At 41.3% G+C, this 21,956-nt stretch overlaps 1 protein-coding gene across 1 annotated transcript in view; it reads left to right on the top strand.

Moving 5' to 3' along the window:
• The window catches only part of grhpra (glyoxylate reductase/hydroxypyruvate reductase a), a 36,110-nt gene extending 16,596 nt beyond the window's left edge, over positions 1-19,514 (top strand). The window contains exons 7-10 of the mRNA XM_061930330.2: positions 1,253-1,354; positions 7,758-7,893; positions 19,015-19,145; positions 19,242-19,514. Coding sequence (XP_061786314.1) covers positions 1,253-1,354; positions 7,758-7,893; positions 19,015-19,145; positions 19,242-19,363 — 491 coding nt within the window. The 3' untranslated portion in view covers positions 19,364-19,514. The remainder of the gene's footprint in view (positions 1-1,252; positions 1,355-7,757; positions 7,894-19,014; positions 19,146-19,241) is intronic.
• The last annotated feature ends 2,442 nt before the right edge of the window (positions 19,515-21,956 follow it).

Genomic DNA, 21,956 nt, shown 5'->3' on the forward strand with positions numbered 1-21,956 from the left:
GACAGGCCGACTGATCCATGTTAAGGAAAGAATGAATGGGGCCATGTATCGTGAGATTTTGAGCCAAAACCTCCTTCCATCAGTGAGAGCTTTGAAGATGAAACGTGGCTGGGTCTTCCAGCATGACAATGATCCCAAACACACCGCCCGCGCAACGAAGGAGTGGCTCCGTAAGAAGCATTTGAAAGTCCTGGAGTGGCCTAGCCAGTCTCCAGACCTCAACCCCATAGAAAATCTGTGGAGGGAGTTGAAAGTCTGTGTTGCTCGGCGACAGCCCCAAAACATCACTGCTCTCGAGAAGATCTGCATGGAGGAATGGGCCAAAATACCAGCTACTGTGTGTGCAAACCTGGTAAAGAACTATAGTAATCGTTTGACCTCTGTTATTGCCAACCAAGGTTATATTACAAAGTATTGAGTTGAATTTTTGTTATTGACCAAATACTTATTTTCCACCATAATTTACAAATAAATTCTTTAAAAATCCTACAATGTGAATTCCTGGATTTTTTTTTCACAATCTGTCTCTCACAGTTGAAGTGTACCTATGATGAAAATGACAGACATCTGTCATCATTTTAAGTGGGAGAACTTGCACAATTGGTGGCTGACTAAATACTTTTTTGCCCCACTGTATATATATGAAATACTTGACTTGGTGAATTCTAGCTGTAAATATACTCCTCCCCTCTTAGCCCCGCCCCCAACCACGCCCCCGCCCCACCCCGTCCAACGCCCCCCACCCCTCACCTCCCGAAATCGGAGGTCTCAAGGTTGGCAAGTATGCCAGGATATCAGTCACCCACTACACCAATACATCATCCCACTACCATCAGGGCGCAGGTACAGAACCATCAAATTCCAGAGGGCCCGCCTCAGGAAAAGCCTGATCCCTGCAGCTATAGCCGCCCTTAACAGCAGGCCCGGCTGACCTGTCTGACAAGCCTGTAAATGTGTTGGTCATGTATGATGTCTTTGTGTTATTTTTGTTTTGTGATGTGTAATGTCTATTGTTGAAATGTACGGCAGTGAAGATGAAGTTCTTCAACGGGGACCAATAAATCTAAATCTAAAAACCTAAATGTAAATAGTCATGAAAATAAGAAAATGCATTAAATGAGAAGGTGTGTTCAAACTTTTGGCCTGTACTATATGTCATTTATATCGTCTATATCGCGCAACCAAATTGCAGGTGGAAAAATAGCTACTTGATGTACACTTTATATATGATGCTGTTTATATTTCTGTTAAGGGATGGCCATCGCTCGCCGCCTCATGCCATTTGGAGTAAAGCGGCTGCTTTATTCTGGGAGAACTGAGAAGGCTTACGCCGCTGAGCTAAATGGAGAGTTTGGTAAGTAAAAGAAGTAAAGCGTCTACAGTGTATGGGGATTTCAAGCGCAGTTAGTAGGGTTGTTGGTCTGGTTCATGACATGGTTCATAATTAGAGATGTCCGATAATATTGGACTGCCGATAAATGCTTGAAAATGTAATATCGGAAATGATCGGTATCCGTTTCAAAAAGTAAAATATATGACTTTTTAAAACCCCGCTGTACGGAGTGGTACTCGGACGTAGGGAGAAGTACAGAGCAGTTGCGTCTCCCAGTCATACTTGCCAACCCTCCCCATTTTCCCGGGAGACTCACGAATTTCAGTGCCCCTCCCGAAAATCTCCCGGGGCAACCATTCTCCCCAATTTCTCCTGATTTCCACCCAGACAACAATATTGGGGGCATGCCTTAAAGGCACTGCCTTTGTGTGCCGGCCCAGTCACATAATATCTACGGCTTTTCACACACTCACAAGTGAATGCCATGCATACTTGGTCAACAGCCATACAGGTCACACTGAGGGTGGCCGTATAAACAAGTTTAACACTGTTACAAATATGCGCCACACTGTGAACCCACACCAAATAAGAATGACAAACACATTTCGGGAGAACATCCGCACCGTAACACAACATAAACACAACAGAACAAATACCCAGAACCCCTTGCAGCACTAACTCTACAACAGGGGTGGCCACACTTTTTCAGCAGGCAAGCTACTTTTTAAATGACCAAGTCGAGGTGATCTACTTCATACATATATATCTAAGTATAATTTTTTAATTTTTTTTGCCGTTTTTGTTCACATGTAAAAGGTGTACAATATACAAGCATGTTTAACACATATAGATTCCTATCTTTCATGAAGACAAGAATATAAGTTGGTGTGATTGTGATGACCTGCATGAATTGGAATCAGACAGTAGTGATGATAACCTCCACATTTTCCATTTTACATCGTGGAGGAGTAAAAAAGTCCTCCTTTCTGTCCAACACCACATTGAAGTGGTTGGTTTTGGCATCTTATTTGTCCAGCTTCCATACGCCTTTTTTTTTTTACACTTTACAAGAAATACATCAACGGCAAACTCCGTGGCTTGCTAGCTTGTTTGCGCTAGCTTTCTGAGACTCTTATTTTGTTAGCACAGGTGCGATGGAGTGGCACTTTTATTGTGAAGACAGGAACTGTGCGGTCAGTCTTTAGGCTTTTGACGGCACGGTTGGAATAAAAAGTGTTTCTCGCCTTCCTGACGGTCTTTTTTTCCCTTCACACTGAGCTGGCGGCAGCCAGCGTCATCTCACAAGATCCTCGGGTGTCAATCAAGTGACGTCATAGTCAGAGGGAAGATTTATGATCGCTCATTTTTAGGTCCATTTTTTTCAATGCCTGGCTGGTGATGGACTGACACACCCTCCACCATCCACCGGTAGCTCGCCATCGACGTAATGAACTCCCCTGCTCTACAATATACACCCCCGTTACCCCCCCACCTCACCTCAACCTCCTCATGCTCTCTCAGGGAGAGCATGTCCCAAATTCCAAGCTGCTGTTTTGAGGCATGTTAAAACAAATAATGCACTTTGTGACTTTAATAATAATTAAAGCTGCAAGCAGCGTTGGTCGGGCCCGCGTATTTGGCAGGTGCTAGTCCTAAGTGTCCCAATACTTTTGTCCAGTTTTAGTGCTCAGTGTCCCAATACTTTTGTCAAGTTGTAGTCCTAAGTGTCCCAATACTTTTGTGCAGTGTATGTGTCCCAATACTTTTGTCCAGTGGTAGTCCTAAGTGTCCCAATACTTTTGTCCAGTTTTATTCCTAAGTGTTCCAATACTTTTGTCCAGTTTCCGTCATAAGTGTCCCAATACTTTTGTCCGGTGGTAGTCATAAGTGTCCCAATACTTTTGTCTAGTGTACCTACCTTGTCTGCATTGTGTAGGCACGCTGGTTTTTAAGCAGCCATCTTAAAAAAACAGCAGCGCAGCGGTTCTTTGAAGGGTCATAAAATCAAAACTGGAGCAGTTAGAAAAACGCTGTTCTGTACTTTTATACACAAAGGTTCAATCTCTCTCCTGTGTTAGTTTGAAGCCGAAACGACAAACGCGCTCAGAGGAGATCGTTTTTGAAGGAAGGTGACCGGTTTTTACAAAAAATGTGTTTTGAAGGGGGAATAGCAAACTTCCTGTTGATTTTTGCTGGGGGTTGTCAATCGATGAAATGTAGGTCTAAGTGAGACCTACATAGAGGTTTTTGTTTCATGTCTCTCCGACCTTCCCAGTGGGAGTTACAGGCAGTTTTGTCATTTTTTTCTTCCGAGGATCAGTTTTTTCAGCGTTTTATTCAAAAATTGCGCTAGAGCGCAATTTTGAGATTTGGGGTTAGGTTTTTTTATTAGATCGCAATTTTTGCCAGTCCTGATGTGTGCGTTCAGTTCGGTGAGTTTTGAGGCATGTTAAGGGGGTCAAATTACAGCTCAAAGAGGCAAAAGTGACTGTTTTTAGTACTTTTTGGTCTTGAAGGGGGAATTGCCAACTTCCTGTTGATTTCTGCCCAAGGATGTACGATTATGAAATCTAGGGCTAAGTCAGACCTACATAGAGAACTTTGTTTCATGTCTTTCCGACCTTCCTAGTGGGAGTTACAGGCAGTCTAGTTTTTTTTCTTTCCTAGGGGGCGCTAGAGCGCAATTTTGAGTTTTGGTTTTTTCATTAAAAGACAATTTTCGCAGGTCCTGATGTGTGGGTCAAATATGGTGAGTTTTGAAGCATGTTAAGTGGGTCAAATTAGTGCTCAAAGAGGCGGCCGGTATAATAATAATAAAACCTTACAAATTCAATAGGTCCTTATGTCCATAAGGACATAAGGACTCCCTTTGGGAGTCCTTATGCAATGGGCCATGCGGGCCCTAAATATGGCAGTGCCATGTTGGCATTTTTTTGCATAACTTGAGTTGATTTATTTTGTAAAACCTTGTTACATTGTTTAATGCATCCAGCGGGGCATCACAACAAAATTAGGCATAATTAAAGCTGCAAGCAGCATTGGTCGGGCCCGCGTATTTGGCAGGTGCTAGTCCTAAGTGTCCCAATACTATTGTCCAGTTTTAGTCCTAAGTGTCCCAATACTTTTGTCAAGTTGTAGTCCTAAGTGTCCCAATACTTTTGGCCAGTGTAGGTGTCCCAATACTTTTGTCCAGTGGTAGTCCTAAGTTTCCCAATACTGTTGTCTACTTTTAGTCCTAACTGTCCCAATACCTTTGTCCATTGGTAGTCATAAGTGTCCCAAAACTTTTGTCTACTTTTAGTCAGAATTGTCCCAATACTTTTGTCTAGTGTACCTACCTTGTCTGCATTGTGTGGGCACGCTGGTGCTTCCTGCTTTTAAGCAGCCATCTTAAAAAAACAGCAGTGCAGCAGCATCAGCGCAGCGGGTCTTTGAAGTGTCATAAAATCAAAACAGGAGCAGTTATTAAAAAGCCCATCTATACTTTTAATCACAAGGGTTTAATCTCTCTCCTGTGTTAGTTTGAAGCCGAAACGACAAACGCGCTCAGAGGAGATAGATTTTGAAGAAAGGTGACCGGTTTTTACAAAAATTTTGTTTTGAAGGGGGAATAGCAAACTTCCTGTTGATTTTTGCTGGGGGTTGTCAATTTATGAAATGTAGGTCTAAGTGAGATCTACTCAGTGGCCTAGTGGTTAGAGTGTCCGCCCTGAGATCGGTAGGTTGTGAGTTCAAACCCCGGCCGAGTCATACCAAAGACTATAAAAAAAAATGGGACCCATTACCTCCCTGCTTGGCACTCAGCATCAAGGGTTGGAATTGGGGGTTAAATCACCAAAATGATTCCCGGGCGCGGCCACCGCTGCTGCCCACTGCTCCCCTCACCTCCCAGGGGGTGATCAAGGGTGATGGGTCAAATGCAGAGAATAATCTCGCCACACCTAGTGTGTGTGTGACAATCATTGGTACTTTAACTTTAACTTTAACTTTACATAGAGGTTTTTGTTTCATGTCTCTCCGACCTTCCCAGTGGGAGTTACAGGCAGTTTTGTCAGTTTTTTCATCCGAGGAGCAGTTTTTTGTGCGTTTTATTAAAAAATTGCGCTAGAGCACAATTTTGAGATTTGGGGTTAGGTTTTTTTTTTTATTAGATCACACTTTTTGCCAGTCCTGATGTGTGCGTTCAGTTTGGTGAGTTTTGAAGCATGTTAAGGGGGTCAAATTACAGCTCAAAGAGGCAAAAGTGATTGTTTTTAGTACTTTTTTGTCTTGAAGGGGGAATTACCAACTTCCTGTTGATTTTTGCCCGAGGATATACAATTATGAAAGGTAGGCGTAAGTCAGACCTACATAGAGGTTTTTGTTTCATGTCTCTCCGACCTTCCTAGTGGGAGTTACAGGCAGTCTAGTTTTGTTTTCCCTAGGGGGCGCTAGAGCGCAATTTGTATTTTTGGGGTTTGTTTTTTTCATCAAAAGGCAATTTTTGCAGGTCCTGACGTGTGCGTCAAATATGGTGAGTTTTGAAGCATGTTAAGTGGGTCAAATTGCAGCTCAAAGAGGCGGCCGGTATAATAATAATAATAAAAACCTTACAAATTCAACAGGTCCTTATGTCCCATTGCATAAGGACTCCCTGTGGGAGTCCTTATGCAATGGGCCATGCGGGCCCTAATAATGTGTTCATTCCACGACTGTATACAGTGGGGCAAAAAAGTATTTAGTCAGCCACCAATTGTGCAAGTTCTCCCACTTAAAATGATGACAGAGGTCTGTCATTTTCATCATAGGTACACTTCAACTGTGAGAGACAGAATGTGAAAAAAAAATCCAGGAATTCACATTGTAGGATTTTTAAAGAATTTATTTGTAAATTATGGTGGAAAATAAGTATTTGGTCAATAACAAAAATTCTACTCAATATTTTGTAATATAACCTTTGTTGGCAATAACAGAGGTCAAACGATTACTATAGGTCTTTACCAGGTTTGCACACACAGTAGCTGGTATTTTGGCCCATTCCTCCATGCAGATCTTCTCGAGAGCAGTGATGTTTTGGGGCTGTTGCCGGGCAACACGGACTTTCAACTCCCTCCACAGATTTTCTATGGGGTTGAGGTCTGGAGACTGGCTAGGCCACTCCAGGACTTTCAAATGCTTCTTACGGAGCCACTCCTTCGTTGCCCGGGCGGTGTGTTTGGGATCATTGCCATGCTGGAAGACCCAGCCACGTTTCATCTTCAAAGCTCTCACTGATGGAAGGAGGTTTTGGCTCAAAATCTCTCGATACATGGCCCCATTCATTCTTTCCTTAACACGGATCAGTCGGCCTGTCCCCTTAGCAGAAAAACAGCCCCAAAACATGATGTTTCTACCCCCATGCTTCACAGTAGGTATGGTGTTCTTGGGATGCAACTCAGTATTCTTTTTCCTCCAAACACGACGAGTTGAGTTTATACCAAAAAGTTCTATTTTGGTTTCATCTGACCACATGACATTCTCTCAATCCTCTGCTGTATCATCCATGTGCTCTCTGGCAAACTTCAGACGGGCCTGGACATGCACTGGCTTAAGCAGGGGGACACGTCTGGCACTGCAGGATTTGATTCCCTGTCTGCGTAGTGTGTTACTGATGGTAACCTTTGTTACTTTGGTCCCAGCTCTCTGCAGGTCATTCACCAGGTCCCCCCGTGTGGTTCTGGGATTTTTGCTCACCGTTCTCATGATCATTTTGACCCCACGGGATGAGATCTTGCGTGGAGCCCCAGATCGAGGGAGATTATCAGTGGTCTTGTATGTCTTCCATTTTCTGATAATTGCTCCCACAGTTGATTTTTTCACACCAAGCTGCTTGCCTATTGTAGATTCACTCTTCACAGTCTGGTGCAGGTCTACAATTATTTTCCTGGTGTCCTTCGACAGCTCTTTGGTCTTGGCCATAGTGGAGTTTGGAGTCTGACTGTTTGAGGCTGTGGACAGGTGTCTTTTATACAGATAACTAGTTCAAACAGGTGCCATTAATACAGGTAACGAGTGGAGGACAGAAGAGCTTCTTAAAGAAGAAGTTACAGGTCTGTGAGAGCCAGAGATGTTCCTTGTTTGAAGTGACTAAATACTTATTTTCCACCATAATTTACAAATAAATTCTTTAAAATTCCTACAATGTGAATTCCTGGATTTTTTTTTCACATTCTGTCTCTCACAGTTGAAGTGTACCTATGATGAAAATTACAGACCTCTGTCATCATTTTAAGTGGGAGAACTTGCACAATCGTGGCTGACTAAATACTTTTTTGCCCCACTGTATATCGGTATCGCTTGATATCGGTATTGGTAATTAAGAGTTGGACAATATGGGATATGGGCAAAAAATGCATTATCGGACATCTCTACTCATGATACATGTCGGTCCTTCTCTCCTGTTCAGTTCCTCTGGACACTCTCACGTCTGAGAGTGACTTCATCGTGGTGTCCTGCTCGCTGACAGCAGAGACGCAGGGTCTGTGTGACAAGACCTTCTTCAGCAAGATGAAAAAGACAGCAATCCTCATCAACTCAAGCAGGTAGATTCCAAAGCAGTTTTAGAAAGTGGTCAAACAGTTGAACCTCCAGGTACTTACAATGTCTTTAAAAATCACACAAAACATCTTTCAGCACCAAAAGATTCATTCTGGGTGTATGTTTTGCTTTTTTCTGTCTCACTTCTACACCTATTCCATCAAGGACATACTAACAAATGACTTCAGCAAAGTCTATTAACAATATAATGTCAATTTAACACAACAATTCTGGCAACTAAGCTCACAGCTTTTTCCGTAAAGATTCCCCTCAAAAACGGTGGTACTGTTTTTCCATTTACCTCTACTTAAAAAACCCAGCCTCGACCCCTCTCTCCTCTCTAACTTCAGACCTATCTCTAATCTTCCATACATTTCCAAAATATTAGAGAAGGTTGTCTACAGTCAGTTGTTGCCCTTCTTAGAGGATAATGGTATCACTGAGCTGTTCCAGTCCGGTTTTAAAGCCCTCCACAGCACAGAGTCAGCGCTTCTAAAAGTTTTTAACGATATCCTCCTGTCCACTGATTCTGGTAAATATGTTGTCCTGGTGCTTTTAGATCTGTCTGCTGCGTTCGACACCGTCGACCACGCCACCTTAATCACTCGTCTTGAGAACTGTGTGGGCATTAAGGGCGTCGCCCTCAACTGGTTCCGGTCGTACCTAACCGACAGGAGTTTTTGTGTAAAAGTAGACAGTTTTATGTCGTCCACAGCTCCTTTACCACATGGGGTCCCCCAGGGCTCAATCCTTGCCCCAATTTTATTTGCGCTTTACCTTCTCCCCCTTGGTTCTATTTTTAGGAAGTACAGTATTGCATTTCATTTTTATGCCGATGATTGCCAGATTTATTTTCCCATGGCACAAAATAACACGGTTCAACGTCTTATTGACTGCCTGCACGACATCAAAGTCTGGCTTTCAGCTAACTTCCTGAGCCTAAATGAAGATAAAACAGAAGTTATGTTGTTCGGTCCAAGTCGCTCTCCCTCCCCCAACGTTGACCTCGGCACTCTGACCCCGTATCTCAGCGACTCTGTCACAAACCTGGGGGTAAAGTTTGACTCAGATTTTAAATTGGAAAAACAAATCAGCAGCGTCGTTCAAAAAAGCTTTTATCAATTACGCCAAATAGCGAAAGTGAAACCGCTTCTATCAAGACATGATCTTGAGAAATTAATCCACGCTTTTATCTCGACTCGTCTTGATTATTGTAATGCCCTGTATGTTGGCATTAGCCAGGCCTCCCTCGCCCGCCTGCAGCTCGTGCAGAACTCTGCTGCTCGTCTGCTAACACAGACCCGCAGACGTGAGCACATCACCCCTATTTTAGCGTCCCTTCACTGGCTCCCTGTGCGTTACCGAATACATTTTAAACTCCTTTTATTTGTTTTTAAATGTCTAAACAACCTCGCGCCAACCTATCTCTCCGACCTCCTTCAGCCTTACTGCCCCACCCGATCCTTAAGATCAGCCAATCAGCTGCTGTTGACGGTCCCTGACACAAGGCTGAAGCTTAGAGGTGACAGAGCTTTCGCCGTTGCTGCTCCCAAGCTCTGGAACGACCTACCCCTGAGTGTTAGACAAGCCTCCTCTCTTCCTGTTTTTAAATCTCTCTTAAAAACATACTTTTATTCCATGGCTTTTAACACTGAGTGATATCCATCCTGCAATGGCGCCCCATAATACACCTGCTGTGATCCTGTTTTTATGTTTTTATGTTTTTATTAATTCTATTTTAATTATTTATTTTCTATCGTGTTCTGTTTGTGTTGTGTTGTGTTTGCTCGGTACTCGTTTTATCTTTTAACCTGCTCATTGTACAGCACTTTGGCTACCCCTGTGGTAAATTTTAAATGTGCTCTATAAATAAAGTTGATTTGATTTGATTTGATTTGAAATATTGTAAGAAAAAAACACTAACATTTTGTAAATGTCAAGATTTTACTGTAAAATGGACAGTCTACTTAAAAGAATTTATAGAATTAATAATGAAATCCAGAGGCAAAGTCATACATTATTCAGTGTTACAAGCGGCCCTCAATGAAAAGCAGTTTGACATTCCTACTTTCGAGGCATTTTCACACCCATTGCGGAGTGTAAATGCAACTGCATGTGGTTTAATGCAACCTTTTTTGAGGCAAGGCACATTTATTTCATCAAAAAATACGGAGGCACACCACCAGCAGAAAAGGTTAAAAAAATGAAACTCCACCTGTCAAGACTTGGACTATGGCTAGGTTTGTTCTCCCGTGGTGCAAAATGATTTGGACCAGACATGGCGTGAAGGTGAATACATTTGAATTCTAACTCAAAAAAATACAAAAAGGTATAAACAAAAGGCGCTCACAGCGGAGGTAAAACAACTTGGCTATGAAAACAAATACTTGCACGTGGGCAAAAAAAACTAAGGACATGAACAAAAGTCGCTAACTGTGGCATGAATAGAAACAACTTACCGTATTTTCCGCACCATAAGGCGCCCTGGGTTATAAGCCGCGCCTTCAATGAACGGCATATTTCAAAACTTTGTCCACCTATAAGCCGCCCCGTGTTGTAAGCCGCATCTAACTGCGCTAAAGGAATGTCAAAAAAACAGTCAAATAGGTCAGTCAAACTTTAATAATATATTAAAACCAGCGTGATGTGGGCGCGCATGGAATCGTATATCAACATGGACAGAGCTGCGTGAAAAAAGCCACCCGGCCTCTTCGCGTAAACTTAAACTTACCTTAACCACTCGCTCATCTTTTCTTCATCCATCCCTTCGAGTTAGCTTTTATGATGACGCCGGCTGGAAAGGTCTCTTTTGGCAAGGTCTTCCTTTTGAATATCACCATGGGTGGAAGTTTCTGGCCATTAGCATGGCAAGCTAGAACCACAGTGAAGGATGACTTCTCATTCCCTGTGGTGCGAATATTCACCGTACGTGCTCCCGTTGTATCCACAGTGCGGTTCACAGGAATATCAGTTGCTGTGAAATAGTAATCCGTGTGCGGATGGAGAGATTGCGTCTTTTCATGAACCGGATCCCTGTCGCTTAGTAGGAGCCATTTTGTGGTCTTTACAGATGTAAACACACAAAGGAAATGAAACGTACGGTAATATCCGCGCGCTTTTCCTCTTCTACGCGGGCGGGTGGTTGCTTACAGTAGAAGAAGAAGCGCTTCCTGTTCTATGGGGGCGGGTGCTTACCTTGGCGGTTGCTTGCGTAGAAGAAGAAGCGCTTCCTGTTCTACCGGGAAAAAAGATGGCGGCTGTTTACCGTAGTTACGAGACCGAAACTTTATGAAAATGAATCTTAATATTAATCCATATATAAAGCGCACCGGGTTATAAGGCGCACTGTCAGCTTTTGAGAAAATTTGTGGTTTTTAGGTGCGCCTTATAGTGCGGAAAATACGGTACTTGGACATGGCTTGAAGTGCGCAGAGGTAAACAAAGTGTGAAGCAGAGAGTCAGGGGTATTAAGAGCATAAATGCGGGATGTCACCAGAAAGACAAACTGAAAACAATGAACTTAAATACTGCAGACATGATTAACGAAAACAGGTGCGTGACTCAAAACGTGAAACAGGTGCGTGACGTGACAGGTGAAAACTAATGGGTTGCTATGGTGACAAACAAGAGTGCACAATGAGTCCAAATGTGGAACAGGTGAAACTAATGGGTCATCATGGAAACAAGACAAGGGAGTGAAAAGCCAGAAACTAAAGAGTCCAATAACTAAACAAAACAAAACATGACTAAAACAAAACATGATTACACAGACATGACACCACCAGGTTGTCGTGTCTTATTTTGACTTTGTTTGTGTTTTCCTGTGTGTCGTGCTTTAGTTCTTGCCTTGCGCTCTTATTTCGGTGGCCCTTGCTGTTTTGTTGGTGTCATCCTTTGAGCGCTATTCCCCGCACCTGCTTTGTGTTAGCAAGCAAGACTATTTAGTTGTTGATATCCTTCTTTGTGTGGACATTGTTAATTGTCATGTCATGTACGGATGTGCTTTTTGGACGCCGTAAGTTTTTGCTGTCGTCCAGCAGTTCTTTTCTGTTCACTTTGTAGTCAGTTCAGTTTTACTTTCGCTTTGCATAGCCATTGCCTTTCCCTTTCCCTTTCCCTTTTGGTTTAAGCATTACATACCTTTTTTACCTGCATATTGGGATCACCACAAGCCATCCTTTTCTCACCCGACACAAATTTGCGACTTTTACAAAGCAATGAACTACCTGCTGCCACCTACTGACATCACTCCACTGGCTCCCTATCGCATCCCGGACCCAATTTAAGATCAACCTGCTCACTCATCAAAGCATCTCCGGCAACACCCCCTCCTACCTAGTTTCCCCGCAACCTCCGCTCCTCAAACACTAACCTCCTCAAAGCCATCAGGACAAAGTTACAATCTATGGGCCGCCGGGCTTTCTGCTCGACCGCTCCCGAACTTTGGAACGCTCTCCTCGACCATCTTAAAGCACCACAGTCGCTCGACCGTTTTAAGAAGGGACTAAAAAGGCACTTTTTTTTTTATTTTTAGCACAGCTTTTATCTCATTTCTGTGTCTTGTTGTTTTCAAATGCACTGCTTGCTTATCTGTTTTATCCAGTGCTTTCATGCTCTTATTAGGGCCCGCATGGCCCATCCCAATGGGACATAAGGACCTATTGAATTTCTAAGGTTTTATTAGGGCCCGCAATGGCCCATTGCAAAAGGACTCCCACAGGGAGTCCTTATGCAATGGGACATAAGGACCTATTGTTATTCGTTCGTTTTATTATTCTTTATTCTTCCGCCGCCACAACAAACTGTAATTTGACCCACTTAACATGCTTCAAAACTCACCATATTTGACCCACACATCAGGACCTGCGAAGATTACCTTTTTTAAAAAAAAAAACAACCCCAAAACTCACAATTGCGCTCTAGCGCCCCCTAGGAAAGAAAAAACACTAGCCTGACTGTAACTCCCACTAGGAAGGTCGGAGAGACATGAAAAAAAAACCTCTATGTAGGTCTGACTTAGACCTAGTTCTCATAATTGTATATCCTCGGGCTAAAATCAACAGGAAGTTGGCAATTCCCCCTTCAAGACAAAAAAGTACTAAAAACAGTCACTTTTGCTTCTTTGAGCTGCAATTTGACCCCCTTAACATGCTTCAAAACTCACCAAACTGAACACACACATCAGGACTGGCTAAAACTTTGATCTAATCAAAAAACCTAACCCCAAATCTAAAAATTGTGCTCTACAGCAATTTTTTAATAAAACGCACAAAAAACTACTCCTCGGATGAAAAATCTGACAAAACTGCCTGTAACTCCCACTGGGAAGGTCGGACAGACATGAAACAAAAACCTCTATGTAGGTCTCACTTAGACCTACATTTCATAAATTGACAACCCCCAGCAAAAATCAACAGGAAGTTTGCTATTCCCCCTTCAAATCAACATTTTTGTTAAAACCGGTCACCTTCCTTCAAACATTATCTCCTCTGAGCGCGTTTGTTGTTTCGGCTTCAAACTAACACAGGAGAGAGATTGAACCCTTCTGATTAAAAGTTGGTGAAAGAGTTGTGATACCTGCTCCGGTTTTGATTTTATGACCCTTCAAAGACCCGCTGCACTGATGCTCCTGCGGTGCTGTTTTTTTAAGATGGCTGCTCAAAAGCAGGAAGCACCAACGTGCCCACACAATGCAGACAAGGTAGGTACACTAGACAAAAGTCTTGGGACACTTCAGACTAAAAGTAGACAAAAGTATTGGGACACTTAGGACTAGCACCTGCCAAATGCGCGGGCCCGACCAACGCTGCTTGCAGCTTTAATTATTATTATTATTATACCGGCCGCCTCTTTGAGCTGCAATTTGACCCACTTAACATGCTTCAAAACTCACCATATTTGACGCACACATCAGGGCTAGCGAAAATTGCCTTTTGATAAAAAAACCAAACCCCAAAAATAAAAATTGCGCTCTAGCGCCCCCTAGGAAAAAAAAAAACTAGACTGCCTGTAACTCCCACTAGGAAGGTCGGAGAGACATGAAAGAAAAACCTCTATGTAGGTCTGACTTAGACCTACATTTCATAATAGTACATTGTCGGGCTAAAATCAACAAAAAGTTGGCAATTCCCCCTTCAAGACAAAAAAGTACTAAAAACAGTAACTTTTGCCTCTTTGAGCTGTAATTTGACCCCCTTAACACGCTTCAAAACTCACCAAACTGAACGCACACATCAGGACTGGCAAAAATTGCGATCTAATGAAAAAACCTAACCCCAAATTTAAAAATTGCGCTCTAGTTTCTATTTGTATCTGTTTCTCTTTTATCCAATGTGTCATGATTTCATGGCTATTTAAATGTTTTATTATATATTCTTACTTTCTATTTTTATACTTTGTAGCAGAGGTGGGACCAAGTCATTGTTTTGCAAGTCACAAGTAAGTCTCAAGTCTTTGCCCTCAAGTCCGAGTCAAGTCCCGAGTCAAGACAGGCAAGCCCCGAGTCAAGTCCAAAGTCAAGACTGGAAAGTCTCAAGTCAAGTCCTAAGTCCTGCATTTTGAGTTTCGAGTCCTTTCAAGTCCTTTTAACCACAGACTAATATATTAACACAGATTGTGTATGCTTTTCAAACGCTGTATTTATTTATTAAAACAAGTGCATTTTAAATTGCAGGAAAGAAAATTGTGCTGACATTGCACTTTATAATAGCACTATTAACCAGTCATTTTAAACATTAACTCATTCCTTTACAGAACAAACACATTGAAAAATAAAGTGCAAATGTACTTATTTGTACAAAAGTGTTAACATTGAAAAAACATGACATATACGTGAACATAACAAAAAAGTTGTACTTTTTATATGTCAGGGCCCTATGCTGCATTGCATTTGCAAAAGACCAAATTAGCCAAGAGTCTGTCAGTCATTTGTGCACGATGGGGGCGTAGTATGATGCCACCATGGCTGAAAACTCGCTCCACTGGAGCACTGGAGGCAGGCACTGCCAAGACTCTCATGGCCACTCGGAACAGTGAAGGAAGAGTCTTCATGTTCAATGCCCAGAACAAAAGGGGGGAGAGAGTTGTTTTGGGTTGGTGCACTACTTGTAAGTGTATCTTGTGTTTTTTATGTTGATTTAATTAAAAAAAGAAAAAAAAAATTATTATTTCTTGTGCGGCCCGATACCAATCGATCCACGGACCAGTACCGGGCCGCGGCCCGGTGGTTGGGGACCACTGAGGTAAACAACCAACAGTATGTCAGAAAGCTAGCTAAAACGGTACACATATTCATAATATAGTATACATTTTAACTGACCTTTATTTGACTATTTTTGTCTTTTTTTAGGTGGCTAAAATACGCGGTGCTGCTGACCGCCGTCTAACGTTACGTGTGATATATTGACTAACGTAACCCTGCTTAAAAAAAATCACTGAACAAAAAGTATGAATAAGGTAGTGAACTGCAACAGATTCCCGTGTTTGCAATAACGTTATAACGTTAGCAGTGAGTTTACAGCCTCACTGATTTAACTACACAGCAAATAAAAGTCACGTTACTTAGCCAATAAACGTTATCTTACATTCAAAACTTACCGTTCTTTGTGCAACTTCAAATGCCGGACTAAGTTGGAAGTTGTTGCCTCTCCATCAGTCATTTTCGAACCGCATGTGTTGCATACTGCAAACCGTTTTGTGTTGACCACCTCGTAATTTTTATACCCAAACGAAATTATTTTAGGTATCATTTTTTGTTCACTGGCGTGTGGTTTGGACATGTCTTCTTCGTTGGTTGTCCTGCAATTTGATTGGATGAATGCTGTGTGATGAAAACAAAGTAGATCTAATTTGATTGGCTGTTGTACTGAGAGCACACCAGCTGACACACGCAACGCTGATAGACAAGTACACAATGAAAAATACGGAGCGCTCCCGAATAACTTTTTCATCTTTGGGTTTTGGGGAAAGTAGCAAGTCATGTCAAGTCATGTCAATTCAAAAGGCTCAAGTCCAAGTGAAGTCACAAGTCATTGATGTTAAAGTCTAAATCGAGTTGCAAGTCTTTTTACATTTTGTCAAGTCGAGTGTAAAGTCATCAAATTCATGACTCGAGTCTGACTCGAGTCCAAGTCATGTGACTCGGGTCCACACCTCTGCTTTGTAGCACTTTGAGATTTAAACAAATGTAATTAGGGCCCGCAATGGCCCATTGCAAAAGGACTCCCACAGGGAGTCCTTATGCAATGGGACATAAGGACCTATTGTATTTGTAAGGTTTTATTAGGGCCCGCAATGGCCCATTGCAAAAGGACTCCCACAGGGAGTCCTTATGCAATGGGACATAAGGACCTATTGAATTTCTAAGGTTTTATTATTATTATTATTATTATTATACCGGCCGCCTCTTCGAGCACTAATTTGACCCACTTAACATGCTTCAAAACTCACCATATTTGACCCACACATCAGGACCTGCGAAAATTGTCTTTTAATAAAAAAAAAAAAACTGCAAAAATCAAAATTGCGCTCTAGCGCCCCCTAGGAAAAAAAAAAACTAGACTGCCTGTAACTCCCACTAGGAAGGTCGGAAAGACATGAAACAAAATCCTCTATGTAGGTCTGACTCAGACCTAACTTTCATAATGGTACATTCTCGGGCTAAAATCAACAGGAAGTTGGCAATTCCCCCTTCAAGACAAACAAGTACTAAAAACAGTAACTTTTGCCTCTTTGAGCTGTAATTTGACCCCCTTAACATGCTTCAAAACTCACCAAACTGAACACACACATCAGGACTGGCTAAAACTGTGATCTAATGAAAAAACCTAACCCCAAATCTAAAAATTGTGCTCTACAGCAATTTTTGAATAAAACGGATAAAAAACTGCTCCTCGGAAGAAAAAAATTACGAAACTGCCTGTAACTCCCACTGGGAAGGTCGGAGAGACATGAAACAAAAACCTCTCCGTAGGTCTCACTTAGACCTACATTTCATAAATTCACAACCCCCAGCAAAAATATACAGGAAGTTTTCTATTCCCCCTTCAACACAACATTTTTGTAAAAACCCGTCACCTTTCTTCAAACATTATCTCCTCTGAGCGCGTTTGTTGTTATGTGGTTACCCTGCCCAGTTCTACACAGCACAGACGATAAGCAACGGCACATTATAATTATTGATTTGCAGAAAATATTTTTCGGACCAAGTTGCGTCATTTCCCATGGCCCACCAGACAATATCTCACGTGGTTGAAAAGCACTGGTTTCATGGATACAATGAAGCATATAAAGTCAACTTGTTTTTCCATTGGACTGGTACTTGAACAGATTCATAATTCTTCAATGACTTCCTTCCAGAGGTGTGGACTCGAGTCACATGACTTGGACTCGAGTCAGACTCGAGTCATGAATTTGATGACTTTAGACTCGACTTGACAAAATGTAAAAAGACTTGCAACTCGACTTAGACTTTAACATCAATGACTTGTGACTTCACTTGGACTTGAGCCTTTTGAATTGACATGACTTGACATGACTTGCTACTTTCCCCAAAACCCAAAGATGAAAAAGTTATTCGGGAGCGCTCCGTATTTTTCATTGTGTACTTGTCTATCAGCGTTGCGTGTGTCAGCTGGTGTGCTCTCAGTACAACAGCCAATCAAATTAGATCTACTTTGTTTTCATCACACAGCATTCATCCAATCAAATTGCAGGACAACCAACGAAGAAGACATGTCCAAACCACACGCCAGTGAACAAAAAATGATACCTAAAATAATTTCGTTTGGGTATAAAAATTACGAGGTGGTCAACACAAAACGGTTTGCAGTATGCAACACATGCGGTTCGAAAATGACTGATGGAGAGGCAACAACTTCCAACTTCGTCCGGCATTTGAAGTTGCACAAAGAACGGTAAGTTTTGAATGTAAGCTAACGTTTATTGGCTAAGTAACGTGACTTTTATTTGCTGTGTAGTTAAATCAGTGAGGCTGTAAACTCACTGCTAACGTTATAACGTTATTGCAAACACGGGAATCTGTTGCAGTTCACTACCTTATTCATACTTTTTGTTCAGTGATTTTTTTTAAGCAGGGTTAACGTTAGTCAATATATCACACGTAACGTTAGACGGCGGTCAGCAGCACCGCGTATTTTAGCCACCTAAAAAAAGACAAAAATAGTCAAATAAAGGTCAGTTAAAATGTATACTATATTATGAATATGTGTACCGTTTTAGCTAGCTTTCTGACATACTGTTGGTTGTTTACCTCAGTGGTCCCCAACCACCGGGCCGTGGCCCGGTACTGGTCCGTGGATCGTTTGGTATCGGGCCGCACAAGAAATAATTTTTTTATTTTTATTTTAATTAAATCAACATAAAAAACACAAGATACACTTACAAGTAGTGCACCAACCCAAAAAAACTCTCTCCCCCCTTTTGTTCTGGGCATTGAACATGAAGACTCTTCCTTCACTGTTCCGAGTGGCCATGAGAGTCTTGGCAGTGCCTGCCTCCAGTGCTCCAGGTGAGCGAGTTTTCAGCCTTGGTGGCATCATACTACGCCCCCATCGTGCACAAATGACTGACAGACTCTTGGCTAATTTGGTCTTTTGCAAATGCAATGCAGCATAGGGCCCTGACATATAAAAAGTACAACTTTTTTGTTATGTTCACGTATATGTCATGTTTTTTCAATGTTAACACTTTTGTACAAATAAGTACATTTGCACTTTATTTTTCAATGTGTTTGTTCTGTAAAGGAATGAGTTAATGTTTAAAATGACTGGTTAATAGTGCTATTATAAAGTGCAATGTCAGCACAATTTTCTTTCCTGCAATTTAAAATGCACTTGTTTTAATAAATAAATACAGCGTTTGAAAAGCATACACAATCTGTGTTAATATATTAGTCTGTGGTTAAAAGGACTTGAAAGGACTCGAAACTCAAAATGCAGGACTTAGGACTTGACTTGAGACTTTCCAGTCTTGACTTTGGACTTGACTCTGGGCTTGCCTGTCTTGACTCGGGACTTGACTCGGACTTGAGGGCAAAGACTTGAGACTTACTTGTGACTTGCAAAACAATGACTTGGTCCCACCTCTGCTTCCTTCCATCCATCAAGAGGGGCTGTAGTGACTCAAGAGGATCTGTACGAGGCTCTGAAGAGTGGACAAATAGCAGCAGCTGGCCTGGACGTAACAACACCTGAGCCACTACCAACAAACCACCCGCTTCTCACACTCAAAAACTGTGGTAAGTAAGAAGGACATCTTTGTTACAATGAAATGAATCTCAGTTGCTTCCTCTCCTGGTCAATGCTAACTTTCCGTCCCGTTTGGCTTTGTGCAGTGGTGTTGCCGCACATCGGCAGCGCCACCTACTCCACGAGAGGCGTCATGGTTGCCTTGGCAGCCCGGAACCTGCTGGGTGGTTTACAGGGCACGGAAATGCCCAGTGAACTTGCACTCTAGAAGCTAAAATGGAGGATGTGGCGGCGCAGCACATGCAGTATGTAACTAGCAGAATATGTAAACAAGTCATTTTGACATATTTGCCTTTAATCAGTTCAATCTCTGGCAAACACCACGTCTTACATTATTCTTAATAAACCTTCCATCCATCCATTTTCTACCGCTTATTCCCTTCGGGGTCGCGGGGGGCGCTGGAGCCTATCTCAGCTACAATCGGGCGGAAGGCGGGGTACCTACTCAGTGGCCTTGTGGTTAGAGTGTCCGCCCTGAGATGGGTAGGTTGTGAGTTCATACCAAAGACTATAAAAATGGGACCCATTACCTCCCTGCTTGGCACTCAGCATCAAGGGTTGGAATTGGGGGTTAAATCACCAAAAAATGATTCCCGGGCGCGGCCACCGCTGCTGCCCACTGCTCCCCTCACCTCCCAGGGGGTGATCAAGGGTGATGGGTCAAATGCAGAGAATAATCTCACCACACCTAGTGCGTGTGTGACAATCATTGGTACTTTAACTTTAACTTTACACCCTGGACAAGTCGCCACCTCATCGCAGGGCCAACACAGATAGACAGACAACATTCACACTCACATCCACACACTAGGGCCCATTTAGTGTTGCCAATCAACCTATCCCCAGGTGCATGTCTTTGGAGGTGGGAGGGGCCTATCCCCAGGTGCATGTCCTTGGAGGTGGGATGGGCCTATCCCCAGGTGCATGTCTTTGGAGGTGGGAGGAAGCCGGAGTACCCGGAGGGAACCCACGCAGTCACGGGGAGAACATGCAAACTCCACACAGAAAGATCCCGAGCCCGGGATTGAATTCACGACTACTCAGGACCTTCGTATTGTGAGGCAGACGCACTAACCCCTCTTCCACCGTGCTGCCCCCATTTATTATACATTTGTATAATTTTTTTTTATGTACTTTTTGTTTTGTTTTATACCCTTTTTGTCAAATGAAACTTTGTGTATTATAACGCAAACACACAAAATGTGCAATGTTTTCCCCAAAATATTTAAAAGTTGAATTTTTTATGTGAATTTGTGAAGTAATTGGAGCCTTAAATAGGTCAATAATTCATAACATTAATTTTAATTCATAAAATTTACGAGCAATTACCTTTAAACAAAACCCTACCAAAATTATTAGGGCTCTGAAAGGGCCCCAATCATAAAAGTGTTGTTTTTTTTGTTTTATTTTTTACTTTATTTTAACTTCAGATCTATCCATCCTTTATAAGTTTTTATTATATTTTCATGTATTCTTTATTTTGTTTTATGCTCTCTTTGTCAAAGAAAACGTAGTTTTTTTTATGACAAACACAAAATATGCAATATTTCCCCACACAATATTTAAAAGTAGAATTTTTGATGTGAACTTGTGAAGTAATCGGACGATCGATTATAAATTGTTGTTATTATTTGTTTTTGTTTTTTTTCAGTTTTATGCCCTTTTTGTCAAAGAAACTTTTTTTTATGACAAACACAAAATATGCAATATTTGCCCACAAAATATTTAAAAGTAGAATTTTTATGTGAACTTGTGAAGTAATCGGAGTATTAAATAGGTCAATAATTCATAACATTAATTTTAATTCATTAAAATTCACGAGAAATTACCTTTAAAAAAAAAAAAATCGCACCAAAATTATTGGGGATCCAAAAGGGCCACACTCATAAAAGTTTTGTTCTTTTACTTTCAACGCTTATGTCCCTAGATCAACTTTAGATCTAGTCATCGATTATACATTTTTGTTATTATTTCATTTTTTTTTTTTTTTTTTCAGTTTTATGCCCTTTTTGTCAAAGAAACTTTTTTTTATGACAAACACAAAATATGCAATATTTGCCCACAAAATATTTAAAAGTAGAATTTTTATGTGAACTTGTGAAGTAATCGGAGCATTAAATAGGTCAATAATTCATAACATTAATTTTAATTCATTAAAATTCACGAGAAATTACCTTTAAAAAAAAAAAATCGCACCAAAATTATTGGGGATCCAAAAGGGCCACACTCATAAAAGTTTTGTTCTTTTACTTTCAACGCTTATGTCCCTAGATCAACTTTAGATCTAGTCATCGATTATACATTTTTGTTATTATTTCAGTTTTTTTTTTTTTTTTTCAGTTTTATGCCCTTTTTGTCAAAGAAACTTTTTTATGACAAACACAAAATATGCAATATTTGCCCACAAAATATTTAAAAGTAGAATTTGTGATGTGAACTTGTGAAGTAATCGGAGTATTAAATAGGTCAATAATTCATAACATTAATTTTAATTCATTAAAATTCACGAGAAATTACCTTTAAAAAAAAAAATCGCACCAAAATTATTGGGGATCCAAAAGGGCCACACTCATAAAAGTTTTGTTCTTTTACTTTCAACGCTTATGTCCCTAGATCAACTTTAGATCTAGTCATCGATTATACATTTTTGTTATTATTTCATTTTTTTTTTTGTTTTTTTCAGTTTTATGCCCTTTTTGTCAAAGAAACTTTTTTTTATGACAAACACAAAATATGCAATATTTGCCCACAAAATATTTAAAAGTAGAATTTTTATGTGAACTTGTGAAGTAATCGGAGCA

This window comes from Nerophis lumbriciformis, linkage group LG36, assembly GCF_033978685.3.
Source record: "Nerophis lumbriciformis linkage group LG36, RoL_Nlum_v2.1, whole genome shotgun sequence".
Lineage (NCBI taxonomy): Eukaryota > Metazoa > Chordata > Actinopteri > Syngnathiformes > Syngnathidae > Nerophis > Nerophis lumbriciformis.